At 39.5% G+C, this 17,222-nt stretch overlaps 1 protein-coding gene across 1 annotated transcript in view; it reads right to left on the bottom strand.

Annotated features, from left to right (window-relative positions):
* LOC122802362 (mucin-16-like) overlaps positions 1-17,222 on the bottom strand; it is a 158,781-nt gene that overhangs the window by 18,720 nt on the left and 122,839 nt on the right. Inside the window, exons 6-9 of the mRNA XM_044071997.1 lie at positions 13,364-13,580; positions 12,198-12,335; positions 6,900-7,037; positions 5,174-5,257 (exon numbers count right to left, since the gene is read on the bottom strand). Coding sequence (XP_043927932.1) covers positions 5,174-5,257; positions 6,900-7,037; positions 12,198-12,335; positions 13,364-13,580 — 577 coding nt within the window. The remainder of the gene's footprint in view (positions 1-5,173; positions 5,258-6,899; positions 7,038-12,197; positions 12,336-13,363; positions 13,581-17,222) is intronic.

Below are 17,222 nucleotides of genomic sequence, written 5' to 3'. Positions count from 1 at the left end.
GATCTAATGATGAATCCATTGGTTGAATAGGTTCTCTAAAAGGTGGCTTCAGATGATTCACACCTATTATGAAGGTCTTGCACAATTTATGGGACATAAGAGAGGAATCTTGGACACCTTCATGAGAATTAGAAATTGCATCCAAGTGAACTCTAATGGTAGCGGCAGATAGACCCAATTGAAACAGGTCGGCCAGATAGTCTAGTATTATCGACACTGGTGCTGAAAAGGGGTCTACTTGTTTATCTTTCAGCCAACAGGTAAATATTTTCCACTTGCTCAGATAAGTAATTCTAGTGGAAGGCTTATGAGAGGCAATGAGAATATCACGTACTGGTAAAGAAAGATCATTCTGCCTGGCAATCAAGGGAATTGGAGTAGCCAAGCCGTTAGCTTCAGGCTGTTCAGGTTGAGATGAATCAGGTTCTGTGGGTGTGAGATCAACTCCAGGATTGGATGGAGGATCCATGGTCGATCTAGTAGGTGAGGCCAAAGGAATGTGAGCCAGATCTGTCATGGGCAATATGGTGTTATGAGGATTACCTTGCTCTTCAACCATCTGGCTTTCTTCAGAAACTGGGGAATGAGAGGAAAGGGCAGAAATGCGTAGAGAAGGCCCGAGGGCCAATCGTGAACTAGAGCGTCCCTGGGTGACTGTCCCAGAGGGAGAATCAGGGTGAAGTAGTTGTTGCATTTGTAGTTGGCCGGGGATGCAAAGAGGCTTCAGCAAGGACGGCCCCAGCGGTGGAAGATCTCCGCCACTATCAAGGGATTCAGGGACCACTCATGAGGTTGCAGAATGCACCTGTTGAGTCTGTCTGCTATCATGATGGAACTCCCAGGAATATGCCTTGCTAGAAGAAAACGGTTGGTAGCCATCACCCATTGATATCCTCATGGCCTCTCGACAAAGGGGGTAAGATTTGGTTCCAACTTGCTTATTGATGTACCAGACCACCGCCAAGTTGTCTAATTGAATCACAATTGTCCCAGACGGCAGCAGGGGATGGAATGCTTGCAACGCCAGAAGCACCACCCTCAACTTTAGAACATTTATATGCAGATGGGTCTCCAGTTGGGACCAAGTGCCTTGGACTGTCTGTCCCTGATATAGCCCCCCACCCCATCAGGGAGGCATCTGTGCGTTGCTTGGGGGAAAAGGGGCAAGACCATTGAGAGAGATTGTATGTCATCCACCAATTTAAATCCTGTTTGCACCTGTGGGTTACTCGAATCATGGCTGAAAGAGGATGCTAAAAAGGATACCATTGGCTGCGCAGTAGTCATTGTAGAAGCCTCATGTGAAACCTGGCTAGGGGAACAATGGTGATGGAGGCTGCCATGGAACTCAACAGCTGTAAAACCGAGTGAGCCGTGGATTTTTCTTTTGAAAGAATTGGAATTAGTTGTTGCTTTATCCTTAAAATTCTGTGCTCTGGAATAGCAGCTCTGCAGTTTTTTGTGTCCAAGATAACCCCTATGAATTCTGTTGACTGAGATGGGGTAAGATTGGATTTCTGCCACTTTATGGTTATGCCTAGCCTTTGAGCAGCAAGGAGAGAGTATGCCAGGGCTTTTTTCCAGTAGATGTCTGGTGGGGGCGGAAATGAGCCAGTTGTCTATGTACGGAAACACCTAGAATCCTTGAAGACGCAAGTGAGCTGTGACAACTGCCATGCACTTTGTGAGCACTCTGGGGGCTGTAGAAAGTCTGAAGGGCAGTACTTTGAACTGGTAGTGACTGGCTCCCGCACAGAAGCGCAGAAATCTTCTTGATGGACTGTCCACCTTTATGTGGTAGTATGCATCATGAAGATCTACAGAGCACATCCAATCATCTTTTTCCAAAAGTGGGAGGATAGACTGTATAGTGACCATCCAGAATTTCTGTACTCTCACAAACTTGTTCAATACACTGAGATCCAAAATTGGTCTCCAGTCCCCAGTTTCCTTTGGCACCAAAAATAGTTTTGAGTAGAATCCAGATACTATCTGGTCTGGAGGGACTATTTGGATGACTCTTTTTCTTAGCAGCTTTTCTATCAATAGTGCTACTTCTTTCCTTTGACTGGGTGGAACGTCGGGAAGATTTTTTGAAGGGACGGGACAAAGATCGAAGGGGATATGATAACCTCTGGTTATGATCCTTTGTACCCAAGAATCGGTGATGATGGTTAGCCAGGCAGAAGGGTACAAGGAGAAATATCCCCCAAACACCTCCAGAGGAAAGGAGTTGGGTGGCTCTTCAGGAGCGCTGGTAGGAATGGCCAGGGAAAGAATCCCTGGAACCCTGGTTATGCAGTCCCCCTATGCCCCAAAAGGAGCGTCTTCCCTGTGAGTTTCCCCCTCTGCCTCTGGGGGACAACTCGGCCTGTGTGTCACGGAAAGGACCCTGAGATTTCTTGAACCATATCTTCCCACTCTTTTGGTTTTGGGAGAAAGCACGTTGAGGGGAAGAATAACGGACACCTGCAGAAGAAAGGGTCTTACCATCTTGTTCACATCTGGCCAGTGTGCTTTTAACTTTGGGCCCAAATAACGAGGAGGGCTCAATGGGGGCATTAAGAAAGGAAGACTTAAAATGTTCCATGAAGTTGCACAAGCGCATCCAGGCATGTCGTCTCAAGACTGCAGCTGAACCCACCACTCTAGCTGCTCCTTCTGATGCATGAGATATCAATCGCATAGAGGAGTTAGATATAGACTCAATGGTGGCCAGCTGAGAGGCCACTTTGTCACAGATCTCATCAGACATTACACCAGCCAAGGTTTCAGAGAGCTTAGAAACCAGATCCCTTTGAAGCCTGGTAAAATGTGCAATATAATTCAGGGAGCTGATAGCAAAGGTCGCTGAAGCAAAAGTGCACTTCCCTATTCTGTCCAGGGCATGGGACTTTCTGTTAGGTGGATGGACAGTCTGGCTTTCTTCTTCTGCCAGATCCTATTTTGTTGCAGTCACCACCACCAAAGCATCTACAAGAAGACCTTTGGACCAATGGGGATCTGAAGCAGGAGGGGACAAGATCTTATCTGGCCTCCGGGGAATAGCTTCAACAGTATCAGGGGCCTTCCAAGCACGTTGCATGATGAATTTGACACGTCCATCGGCAGGTGGAGTAACCCAGGAGGTAGGGGGCCGGGCGCGAAAACCCTGCAGGAACACAGATTCCTCAGGGGTCAGATTAGAGGGCTGCCAGTCACCTCTCTGTTTCAGGATTTCAAGGATATTGCCAAAGGATACCTCAGAGGGTGACCAAGGGGATCCTTCCCCCTCATCAAAATGAGGCCCTTGCACCTAGAGTCCGCTAGGTGTGACTTGTGAAACCAGTTTACCAGAGGAGGGCGGAGGTATAGACAGTCCAGTATCACCAGCAGCAGCGAAAGCCTTCTCCATCAGTTGGAAGGCTGGTCCACCCGGAGAGGAGTGTATGTCAAGGACAGGGGGCACTCCTCCCCTAAGTGGCTCAGCCTGCCGACTCGGAGTCCCTGGATGGCTGCGGAGAAGCAAGCTATGCATATCACAGCTGACATCCTGGGTCAGAGCAAAACGTTCTTGCTATGAAGGCAATTGCGGTTCCTTAGTGAGATCCATAAAGGGAACCGCAGAAGGGGAAGATGGTACTATATCCATGGACTGCAAAGGCAATGAAGGAGGAGAATAAGAAGGTGTCTTTGGAGATGGGTGATCACCTCTCAAGGAAGGATAGATCCTGGGGGATGGAATACCTCTGGCCAAGAATGCCTGGTCCACAAGACGCAACACATCATGTTCAGAAAGACTTCTAGTGGACCTCACAGAGACAGAGGGAGAAACAGGCCTGTCCATAAAAGAGGCAGACTTGGTGCCCATCTCATCTGATTGCACTGAGGACAACGGTGCCGAGAAAGACTGAACTACTGTAGCCTGCACCGAAGAAGTCATTGGTGCCGATGTCATTGTCTGCACTGAAACAGGAATCGGTGCCGAAGTTGTTGTGGGTGCTGGAACTCGAACTGACAAAACTGGAGTCAGTAATAAAGGCCTTGGTTCCGAGGAAGCTCTCAGAGCCGACGTGGTCAAGGTCTGCGCCGACTGAATGGTCAGTGCCAATACAGTGGTAAAGGTCTGAACCGAGGAGCCCCTCAGTGCCGATATGTAGAAGGCTGCAGGATGCTCTAATGGAGCCGAAGGTCTGGGCACCGAAAGCACTGGGGCTGACTGAGAGAGCTCCGGAGCCAAAATTTTAGCCTTTCTAGATTTTGATTGGTGACAGTCCCCAGCCAGGGATGAAGGCAAGGATTTAGCCTTAGTAGAAACATCCATTTTCTTATGGGCTTTAGGAGGGGTTGAGACCTCTGACCCAGACATAGCCTCTGAAAAGGGAGATTTTGGAAGTGTCTTCAGTATCAGCTTGTTTATCCTTTCTAACAAAGTTCTATTAGAAATGTTTTCACATATAGTACAAGGTGGTTCAACAGATAAATGGGAAGCTCCCAAACAATAAACACATAAAGAGTGTGCATCAGAAGTAGGCAGTTTGTGTCCACAATCAGAACACTGCTTAAACCCTGGACTACCCCTTTTATCTGCCATATTAACAAATAAAAAAGTACTAACAATGGTACAAGAGAGTACCCGAAGGTATGAAGAAGAAAAGGAAAGGGATTACCAATGATGGTAAGGAGAAATTACCTGACGGTAAAAAGGGTAAGCAAAGGACAGAAAAAAACCTGAGGAAATTATGAACGCTAGATGCGATAGGGCAAGAGACAATAAAATATCAACTTTTCTGACAGAAAAGTAATTTGTAAAGCAATTAAACAACAATTGACTGTACTTTGCTCAAGAGAAGTAGCTTGACACGACCGGATGGCAACGCGGCAAATGAAATCTGAGGTAACAGGGAGAGGGGAATTGTGGGTAAGAGTTTAGCTCAAGAGTTTGAAGCTGAAGCGAGCTTGGAAAATGGACGGCTTGGTTCCGAGCTTGGAACCAATACCCATACGTAAGGAATGAACGAGGATTAACAATATCAGATATAATTTTGTCTCACACCATCTGTGTGTAATATCAACTAATTTCCAATAGATATCTTGGAGAACATATTTTTCCTCTTACAGTACCAATTGCTAGTAATAGTTATTTACATAAATATACTGAAGGACAACAAATAAGCTGTTATTGAAAACTTACGTGCACATATGGCATTTTTTGATAAGAGGCAACTGATGTTTGCTGCACAAAGGTCATTGCTTGCTTTGAAACATGCAACTGGGTCTGCAAAACAAAGAAACTTGAACTCAGTATACAAGTAAACATTTGCAGCCATACCAGGTTAAACAGGTCACATTTATATTTCATTTCCCTTAACTAGTCAAAGAGCATGGTTAAAGCCAAGGCATTATTTGCTTGCATAGATCAAAGACCAAAATAAAGTAGTATGGAAAACATTGCTTTAGACAGGGGCCTTGATGAAGATGCATTATTGCTAGAACAATAATAAAACACTGCACACTGCCAGTCAAACATATACATATACTCAAAATAAATATCAAGCACCAAGCAACAGTTTTCACAAATAACATATTCAACAGAATCTAAGAAATGTGTATTTTTTAATTTCATCTATAACTGTTTGTAAAATCATTAAACCATTTGTCCTTATAAAGATTTTTGATTTGGCAGTTTAGTGTTTGTCACTTTTGAACATTACAGTAAGTCAAATGATCCAGAGAATATCATTAAAACATATTCAATAGCACCATGTACCCACTCAGAGATGAAGCCCTGTGCCATTCAAGACACTTTTAACTTTTATTGCTTGTTTATGTTACTAACAGAAGTTTTCACTTATGAGTTTTGAGGCCTTTGTTTTTATCTATAATACTATAAAATCAAAAACTTAGTGTAACGTTATTTAGCTACAAAGCTAATTTGGCAGTTTACTTTTGCTTTTTATCACCCTTCTGCTTCTACCTCTAAAATCTCTACTTTTCACTCTCAAGAGTATGAGAATATGGAGAAAGGAAACATGTAAGTACTGCTTTGTGTTTGCATTTATTTGTGTGTGTGTGTGTGTGTGTGTGTGTGTGTGTGTGTGTGTGTGTGTGTGTGTGTGTGTGTATGTGTACAATTCACCCAGTATGGGATGATTAGGAAACATCAAAAGAAATAAATATGACATAAAGTAACTGAGGTAAGTATGCCATTAATTTGAGGGATACATGGTCGATTTTTTAGATTGAGACAACCAAGGATGTAGACAGAATTTTGAACTGTATCCCAGCTTCTAAAATGCAACTTCATCTCTAACAAGTGTCACCTTCTCTCCGTACCCCATCCTAATAAAGTGCATGTTTCTAGACTGTACGACTACTGGAAAAAAATCCTTTAATAACAGGTGTAAGAAAAAAACAGAACTCCTGTAATGATCCAGTTATGTAATTGTATGCGTACGTCATGACCAATGTGGCAGTTTCTTTTAAAATTTAAATTCTAAAACATCTTATTGCACAAAATAAATCAATTTCTTTTTAAGTTATACACTGTTGCATACTGTACCATGTGACCATGTCAATGCACATCATTCAACGTGTAACTAAGTAAACAAATTAGCAAAGAAGCACAACATGAAAAACAGTGTTACAAAACCTGCTGACAAAAGCTTGTGAAGACAGTCTCTTTGTGTGACAGTGCGTTACAGAATTTTTCAGTCAATGTTGTGTTATTGTCTATGGAATTAATATTAAATGCTAGAGGGAAGAGTGAAAGCAAACTCTTAACTATGTCAGTGAGAAATTAAAACAGACCTGATAATCAAAGACTGATGTTAATGACTTCATTACTTATTTTATTTAAATTTATAATTGCAACATTATATACAAGAATATAAAAATCTATCTGCATGTATAATACATACCTGAACAGTTTCTTCCAGGATTTGATGGACTCGGGTCATTCAGGCCGCTGAAACATTTACAGCTGTAGCTACCTATTGTGTTAGTGCAGCTGGCTAGAACTGAACAGGTGTTGTTGCCATTGGAGCATTCGTCTACATCTGCAGGACAAGAAACATGATCTGTTTTTGTATTTTCTGAAAAATGCTAGCAATTTGGGTGCAATCATATTCCAATCATACATTTACCAATGCATAAAATGTTATGTAAACAGAATTTGGATACTTATACCGTGTACATTGCTTATCTTTGTAAAGAGACCATTGCAAACAAATATTTGCAAAAGATGCATTCAGACAATTTGTAACGTTCACTAGCACAGAAAATGCAATATCCCATTTATTCTTCAAAATATGGTTTCATTAGAACACAGCAAAAAGCTCTTGAACTATAGTGAAAGAACAGGCTGAAACAAACTGCTTAGTGCTTTTGTTCAGTTTAATTACTAGAAGTTCTTTGTTTTCTAAAGAAGTTCTAGTAATTAAACTGAACAAAAGTGCTAAGCAGTTTGTTTCAGCCTGTTCTTTCACCATAGTTGGAGTTTTTTGTTGTGTTTGTGAAAATATCTTAGTTGGCATTTTTTTAATATAGTTTCATTTTAAGTAATATTTGACTTATAAAATTATAAGAAACACATATGGCATTGCATTTTGCTCTCCTGAGTGTAACAGGAAATGAAACAGACTTAGCTTAGGGCCTTCTGTGTTTGATACTTTAGGTTTGCCTATAAAATTCAATTTGGATAATTAATTCTGTTAGACTTTAGAATTATCCTGCATTTATTTTATGAAGCAGAGTTTTAAATTTATAATGGCAACCCTTGAGAGATGAAAAACAATAGCTGTAATCAGCATGCATGCTGTCTTCTGAAAAATACCCATAGGAGAAATAAAAAGAGAAATTTATCAGAGCATCCCCTCCTGCATTGTCTCCCATATTAGCCTCTCACCTATAAACAGACATTGGGCATTTATGAATACATTTGACTTTATGCAGGGATTTGTGCACAGTATAAAATACCAATATTGCTATTTCTCTAGAAAACAAAAACTATCTATCTATCTATCTATCTATCTATCTATCTATCTATCTATCTATCTGTCTGTCTGTCTATCTATCTATCTATCTATCTATCTATCTATCTATCTATCTATCTATCTCTGTCTACCTGTCTATCTGTCCATCCATCTGTCTAACTGGTAATTGAGGCACAGCACTGATACACACAGTCTCATTTCAGCTTAGCCCCCCCCCCCCCGCACTACCTTAGTAATGGGTGCTAATCCTATCCTGGGCCTTTCCCACAACCCTAACCTTACACCTTGTTTAAAAAAAAATATGACATGTAACACTGCTGGTGCACAAGACACACTCAGACACATAAACATGCACAAACACACACTATGAACACAACATCTATCCCCTTACCTAATCACAACCCTAACCCTAAGATACACACACTTGCACAAAAACATACATAAAGTCCCCACACCTATCCCTGATGCTAACCCTAATATTCTAATACATTCACAAACACTCTCACCTCCTCCAAATTTCACTCACCTGTCTTGACTGACAAAACATACCTCGACATTTTGACCATTTGGGTATCCATACATTTGACATAAAGAACTGCCTCAGCATTTGTCAACCAAATGGACATTCGACAGTATGCATACAAGCCACATTTATATATATATATATATATATATATATATATATATATATATATATATATATATATATATATATATGTGTGTGTGTGTGTGTGTACTGCCTTGCCCTTGTGGCCTGGGCCATAGCAGAAAAGGTTCAGATAATTACCCCACTGAAAAGTAAAGAATTAAATTAAAATCAAATCCTACCTTGCTATATTATTTGTTCAGTTGATTCATGACATTACTACATTAAGTTGCACGGAAGACAGTGATACACTATGCTGTTATACAGGGAGAAACTGTGGCCATAGATGCAGTGTGACTTATTTTCTTTTAAGGACATAGTGTACTGTATTATTAGCACTACGCAGGAGTGGCTTTTTGTGCCTGTGAGTGATTTTCCTGCCTGACAGGACTCCTCTCCCCAGCAGCACTCCTATTATTCTGACCGTCCAGCCTTCGTTTGTATGCACAACTCTTATGCTGTGCACTGAGTCAAACTGTCCTTCTGGAATGGAAAATAGCCTGTAAAGAGTTATGTAAGCAGCTGCCATAAGCACCTTGTTTACACTATTGTACTGCAAGAAATACTGCAATTACTCTGAATTTGGGAAGAAGACAACTTTGTTAAGCATTTTAACAACTTTGAATGCTTTAATACACTTCACTGTCACACACAAACACACATGATGTTTTGCTGAGGGAAATTTCTAATAGCTTTCTAAGTCATTCATTCATTAGAGGGACACTTTGCTTCTGTCTGGTGTCTTTTGTTGCAGTGGCAAATGTTTTAGGGCTTCCATATTGGTAAAATACTTTGCAGTCCTACACTTTTTCTTTAACTAGTAGTACATAGAGTTATAAAGCTTAATTCCCTAAAAATAATTATGATAAGGGCTTTCAATTTGTGACTCATTTGTTATGTTGTCTTGATAGGGATATTTGCACTCCTACACTATTTTTGCTGTTAACAGGTGGTATATGGTGTAATAAAGGGATCTATTTGATGTATAAGGTGTAACTAAGTTGGCTGGTGCACGGCAGGCAGTAGGCTTGAAAATAAGGTTGTACAAAGTGGATAGCAGAATAAAGGCAAGTTGGTTGGGAAGTTCAAGCCAGTTTAGTTCTAGTAGCCCTTTACAATGATGTCTGTGATATGTAGTGTTTGTGATAAATTTAGCTACATTTTTGTAGCACTGTTCCATTTTGCTTAGGGTAGAAGTTTGTAAATTAGTAAGGATAGGGGCACCATAAAGACAGATGGGAAGTAAAACGTTTTTTTCTAGCAAAACTTTGGTTGCTGTAGTTAAGAAATGTTTGTTTCTATATAAGAGTCCGAGTTTTTGATGAGTTTTCTTTATATTTTGCTGTATATGGTAGTCAAATGAAAGTTTATTGTCAATGATTACTCCTAGAAGTTTGGTTTCCTGTACTATTTCTATGGCAGTGTTGTCATATGCAAAGATGTTGAAATGACTGCTGACAGGAGAGGAGTTTTTAGGGTGGAAGAGTACTATTTTAGTCTTCTTTGGATTAAGAAAGAGTTTGGCATTTTTTAGCCAGGATTTGACTGCAGTAAAGGACTGTTGAGTTTTTGAAAGCTGTTTTGGTAGTGATAGAGCAGTACAGATTATGGTGGAATCATCAGCGTATTGAATGATGGTTCTTGGGTGAGAGGTAGTGTGCACACTGCTTGTGAAAATGTTGAATAGTAGGGGTCTGAGGATAGAGCCTTAAGGGACTCTAGTAGGGTTGTGGAGAAAGGGTGAGAGTTCATTGGACCATTTCACTGCTTGTTCATGATCCTTGAGGTAGCTCTGAAACCATTTTTCTGTGTTATGTGAGGAAGCCTAAGTTAAACATTGTGTTCAGTAGTATGGGGTGAGAGACCATGTTAAAGGTCTTAATGAGGTGAGGGAATACTGAGGATGTATAACATCCTGCATCTCTGGCCTTGTTCACTGTGTCTGTAAAGGATAATAGGGCTGTAGATATTCTGTGGCTGAGTCAGAAACCATGTTGGATTTGGGTTAAAAGATTGTTTTGCAATAGGTATTGCATTATCTGCTGATGGATACCTTTCTTGAAAATTTTAGATATGGCTGATAAGATGGATATAAGATGGAAATTGATTAGTTCAATAGAGTTGCTGCCTTTGTGGATGACGGTGATGTGAGATTGTTTCCATGTGGTTGGTACCTCTGATTCAGATAAAGACCTATTTATAAGGATACTGACTGGGCAGGCGATTGAGCTGGCAGCCCGTTTGAGGTAGTGTGGTGGAGCAGGGTTTTAGTTTTTGTAGCAGTTTCTTTATGGTGTTTGTGGGTATGGGCTGAAATGAGAATGGGGTTTGTATGACATCTCGTTGAGTAGGGGATTATTAATTATAGGGTTAGAGGTAGTACATGGTATAGGATTGGTGCCTAAATAGGTTGAAGGGTGGGGGAGTCCAGTGTTATGATGAGGAGGAAAAAAGGATGGGGTATGTTCTATACTGCTAATGCAGGCAGGAGTAGTGGAGGCAGATAGAGTCAAGGTTTTGTATACTCTTGCCAGTAATATGGCAAGAAGTGGGTGAAGAAGAAGATTTCTTTACCACTGTATTGTACAGATGTGACAAGATGGGAAAGTACGAAGATGTAATGCTAATGTATTTATGCGCTGAAAGACCTTGCTAAGTGTTCCAGGCTGCAGCTTGCTGAGCTAAATATCACTGCCCTACGATCTGACATCAGACATCAGTTTTAATATATGCTGTGCTATAGTGCTACATGCCTGGGTCCTTTGCAGATCTAAACAATACTGTGCATGTTCTCCATTGCAGAAAATATACTTTTCGTAAATACCACGTAACACAATCTATCTCCTTTAGGACTATTGTAAGCCTTTTTTTTATTCACTGCTCCCACTAGGTGTCAGAGCTCCCCCCTTTACAGGTAGGTTAGACTGGCAGAAGCCAGCCACTCACTTATTCACTCACTCACTCACTCACTCACTCACTCACTCACTCACTCACTCCCCTGCCAGCTTCTAGAGGTGCCTGAACCAGTAGTCAAATATGGATTACCTGGATCATAGTACAGGTTTTATCTGTCTATGAGCCAACTCAATCCTCCTGATGTAATGTCAGTTGCAGTTGTCACACACGTGGACTGCCAGGGAACCACTCCAGCAGTGTCCCTTGGAGAGATGTGGTAGCCCTCCCTCCCTGCTTTTTTCTGTTTTCTATGTATTTTTATACACTAACATATTTCTCCAATCTTCCTAGTAAGTTTTACTTGACAGTCAGGGATTATAGCTGACTGCCATGTAACCTGTAACAAAACTCTTCTTGTCCAGTGAATCAGTGATGACTGTCTAGATAAATACTTACTGCCCCATTATGCACCAAGGCTGATCTTAGCACCATTCAATCATTCATTTATGCATGGTCTATGTATTAATGGTTCTAGAAGTAGTGCTGTGTGTGTGTGTGTGTGTGTGTGTGTGTGTGTGTGTGTGTGTGTGTGTGTGTGTGTGTGTGTGAAAATTTGGTCCAACCTATATCCGGCTGTTTCAAATTCATTACATTTTGTTGTATAATGCTAAGAGTTCTCTTACCTTGACAAGTTCTTCCAGGAACATTGGGACTCAGATCCACAAAGCCAGGCAAACAGCTACAGGAATATGTTGCTCCTATAGGAGTGCACAGTGCATTCTGAGAGCAGTCATTTAGTCCTACGGCACAGCTGTTTGTTGCTGTAATAAACAATGAGGTAACCATAGTTAGTAACAATACTAAGGTATGTTGTAAACACTGCTTTGATACACAAGTTAGCAACCTACTGTGCAGCAGCCTGAATCCAGAATTTGTATATTATGTTTAATGAAACAAGCAGTAGCATTACATCCTTCATAAAGAACATTAGGTGCATAAACATCAGTGGTGTGTAATAAAATAAACACTTATACACTTGACTAGTGAAAGATCTGGGAACTCTTCATGCTTAATATCTCCATTTCATGTAAAGGACAACTAATCAATCATGGATTTCTGGAAGAATACCTAGGAGCTTCTGTGGGAATGGTGATCAGATTATAAGAGCAACATATTTTGTCTGTGCACTACTTTTGCAGTGATAGTGCTGTATGTATCCCACTGTAAGGCCTTGCAACTGTGCATCTTTCTAAATAACATGAATGGGTCTTTAGACCCTTAAAAGCTATATGTCATACTACTGAAATATCAGTTCAGTTATAGTTCTGCACTGGAATATTATTGTCTGTAATTATTTCAGCTTTCACAGCTTTAGTATTAGATATGCTTAAGGTATTTGCTGTGTATGTGAATTAACAGTTATAAATCATTTATAAACATAACTGCACACATTTTACAGCAGCTTCACTCCTTCTTCTGTTATCATAGTTTAAGCAATAGTTATCCTTCCCTCAGCACTCTAGCACTAGTTTTGAATGCAGCACAGCAAGTCTCATTCTCCCCGGCTAAAGGAATACCCCTTGACATGTACTAGATATGTAGGGAAAAGTTCCCTTGTGTCACATCTAAATTTCCCACTGTGGGTGCAAAAAATCACTTTCAGTAGTGAGAGAATGTGCTTAAACTGGATTAGTGCACTCACCACATGACTAAATACATTCAACAATACAGCATACCAAATGTATGACACCAACATCATGTACTGCAGTATACAACATTTAAACACTAATGATTTTTAGAAAGAATTCCAAGCTTTTTAGCATGCACCATCCTTCATTTTTTTGCATACCAGCTATTTCTGTTACCCGGAGGTCAATCTGTAGGTCACTTTTGTTAAGGGCTTTTATATAGGAATCTGAGATCTCTTGTAATGTCAGTGGCACTTCCAGAGCAGCAGCAATATAAAACTTAACATCCACACTTCCATTCCGGAGGCTATTGATTACTACACGCATTTTTCCAGATTTAAGATAGTCAGTGATTGTATCGATTAAGTTTGCTTTCAGCTGAAATGGAAAAAATAAAATTAAAAGATTTAAGGTGTTAATTTCTCTATTGTAACTGTAAGTAAACACTACAATCTTCTTGTCTACTACTCCGATAGAATGTGTGTGTGTAAATATGTGTATGTGTTTGTGTGTGTATATCTATCCATCTATATCTATAGCTATTTAAAAATCAACCTACCTATTGTGCTTCCTTACAGAGATTGTAAAATACATTATTCATAAGCAGTTACAACTTTACTTTGTTTCCCATGGCATGTTAACAGATAACTAAATATGATTTTGGGAAATAATCTGATATAGAAACCAGCTTATTTTAATGCTATACACAGAGTAAAAACTGAACTAAGACAAAATGACATTGTGCTTGCCATGCATTAGGATTTCTGGAAAGTACTTGACCTGATCTGCCATATCATGCTTCTTAAACAAAAGATATCAGCACTGATCTGGGTACATTTTCTTTATCATGGTTTCATAACTACCGGGATAAATGTTATTAATTCATATAATGGAAACATGGAAAATAGTATTTCATATTCAAACTCATTGCATAATGGAGTACTTCAAAGTTAAGAGCTAGGTCCCTTACTTTGACATGTACATCTCCAGAGTATGTATTTTCCCAGAGCACAAAATCTTAGAAATCAATTGATCACTCATTCCGGAGTGAAACAAGGGCTTCATCCAAGACTACTGTACCCTGTATTAGGGAAGTTTCTCCTTACCCTGATGATGTGTGATGCAGAGTTGCAAACTATAAGTTGAATGGGTGTAGGAGTCCCTACCTGTGGTTGCACTGCAAAAAAGACTTATTTTGAGCTGCCCCATTGCATTTCAAGTAATGGCCAGATTGCACTTTTGGAATTAAGTTGCGCTGATCAATCACAGAAATCACATATCAATTTCTCATCTATAAATATATATGTGTGTGTGTGTGTGTGTGTGTATATATATATATATATATATATATATATATATATATATATATATATATATGGTTTACTATGATTTGTGAAAACGGCAGTCTGTCGGCAGCACTGCTGCCGAAAATCAGAATGTCGTGCACAAAATTCAAATGGATGGGATAGTCAAACACACATATGCGAATGCAGTAGATCGAGGTACAGTGGGGATTGGAGATTCATCCATATCCCCACTGTAGTGTGATCTCAGAGTTAGAATATATTAGTAGCGGGGGTAAAACATGATATGTCATATAGGAGTCTGATTTACATTAGCTCCTATATGGTTATAATGTGATGGTTTTGGCAATAATGCCGACTCAAATGTGTCAATCATTTGGGTCGACATTGTGGCCATTCAGAATGTTTGTGTTTGGTATTACTTTTTGTTATTTCGAATGGCAAATGTTTTGCCGTTCAAACAAACAATAGTAAATATATATATATATATATATATATATATATATATATATATATATATATATATATATATATATGGGTTCCCTTCAGAAGCTTGAGTTTTCAGAAACTCGAAATTCATATTGTCGTGATGTTATGATCGAGTTCCTGAAAACTCAAAGCTTTTGGATGGAGATCGCTGTACAGTGAGGATCTGGGAATTTACCTTTTTCCCCACTGTAGTGCAGTTGCTGAGTTGGTATATATAATATGCAGGGGGGTGTGGGGGTGAGGGGGGGGAGCTTGCCTCCCTTCAAAAATGTCGAAAAAAGGGAGACTTTCGTTGTTTTTTTGAAGTTTGACCTAAGTATTTGCCTTGGACTAAAGGAAATCATCCCTCTTTGATGTTCTTCCTCAGACATCCTGTGTGCCTGATACAATTTTTGTACAAACTTCCAAATATGATCTTTTCAGTTCCCCATCCATAATGGAGACTACACCACCCACTGGAGATTATAGTTTCAACTTCATTAATGTGCTAGTATTATCAACATTTTATATCATGCAAAAATTAAGTACCACCATGGCAAAGATTATGGTCACTAATGGTGGGGACTGTTTTTTCATGCAGAGAGCAGAGACCCAGTGACCAAACTACAGCACCTCATCATGGTTAAAAATACAAACTATTTATGACTTTGTCATCTCTATTACTATTATAAACTGGCATTATTTTACAAAGGCATTTCTCACATTTTTAAAATAACACCACTCTATAATGTGAACTCCATAGCTGTTCTGTCTCAATGCACTGATATGAGACAGCAGGGATGGGTTTAGGGGTGTACCATCAAAATGTCGTGGCTGAAGTGTGCAATGATGGATATCTGAAAGTAAGTTTGCACAGTCTGTATGTATGAAAAAAAACTTGCTGAATGCACAACAGTGAATGGTATTCTGCATTTGCTGTTGTGAATTCAGCATATTAAGTGGAGATCGCACTATTATAGTGGGGATCGGGAAATGTGCCCTTTCCCTCACTGTAGTGTGATCTTGGAGTTTGTATATATAAGTAGCAGGGGTTGTGGAGGGTGCATGGGGGCTTGCCCCCTGCAAAATGTGTGTTGTATGGAACTGGATGTGGTGGTATGTTCGAAAAATAATTGTCAACATTTTTTTTGTTCCTTCTTTTTCTCAGTCACTATCATAACTTTCAAAAAGGTACACATATCCAGAAAGCGAAGTAATAGTGGTGAAGTACTTTATTCCATACACTCAAGACAAGGTAAAATAGAAAATTAATGCCAACAAAATGGTACAAGCCATTTTCATCCAAAAATATAAGACTTCATCAGATAAAAACGTCACAAACCCCTCATTACTTAAATACAATTTAAAACAGATAAAAAAAAACAATCAGCATCATGAATTAATAATCCAATAAGACAACCCTAACAGATACCTTTCTAGTTAAAACAAAATACAGACAATATTATTATATATTTTTATGAACAACAAAATTTTACTCAGTAAATTTTATTAATTAATTATTGTATGATATATACACCCTTCCTATATTTTCTGTATTTTGTTTTAACTAGAATGGTATCTATTAGGGTTGTCTTATTGGGTTATTAATTCATGATGCTGATTGGTTTTTATCTGTTTTAAACTGTTTTTAAGTAATGAGGGGTTTGTGATGTTTTTATCTGATGAAGTCTTATATTTTTGGACAAAAATGGCTTGTACCATTTTGTTGGTGTTAATTTTCTATTTTACCTTGTCTTGAGTGTACGGGATAAAGTACTTCATTACCATTACTTCACTTTCTGGATTGGTGTACATTTTTGATTATTTGCCTTTTTGCATCATTATCGTGGTTTGGATTATTGTTTTTTTTATGATGGCAGGAAGCAAAGGATCTACTTCCCTTGTTTCTGAGGGGAAGAATGACTGTTTGGGTGAAACCAGAAGGCTTATTGGCCATCTTTCGCAGCTGTTTGAAATTCCCATTCCTATCGGTAACTCTTTTGCTGGTTTCCTTTCTGGTTCTATTCCTTGTAATCCGGAAGGGATGAGAAAGTTAGCAGACACTAATCTTCATTTCACTAATGGAGATGTAGGGGCTTGTGGTACAAACGAAAGGGACTATTTTTGTGGAGCTGGAAGTGGATCCATCTCGCAGGGGGATAACTTTTTGGAGAGTTCCCTACGAATGAATGGAGATAACACAGATGCTCAGAAACCGGCAGTTGACTGTGTTAACAATGCTGGTTTT

The sequence above is a fragment of the Protopterus annectens genome, chromosome 5.part0 (genome assembly GCF_019279795.1).
Source record: "Protopterus annectens isolate FY-2018-M chromosome 5.part0, PAN1.0, whole genome shotgun sequence".
NCBI lineage: Eukaryota > Metazoa > Chordata > Ceratodontiformes > Protopteridae > Protopterus > Protopterus annectens.
This window is presented reverse-complemented; position numbering and strand designations above follow the sequence as displayed.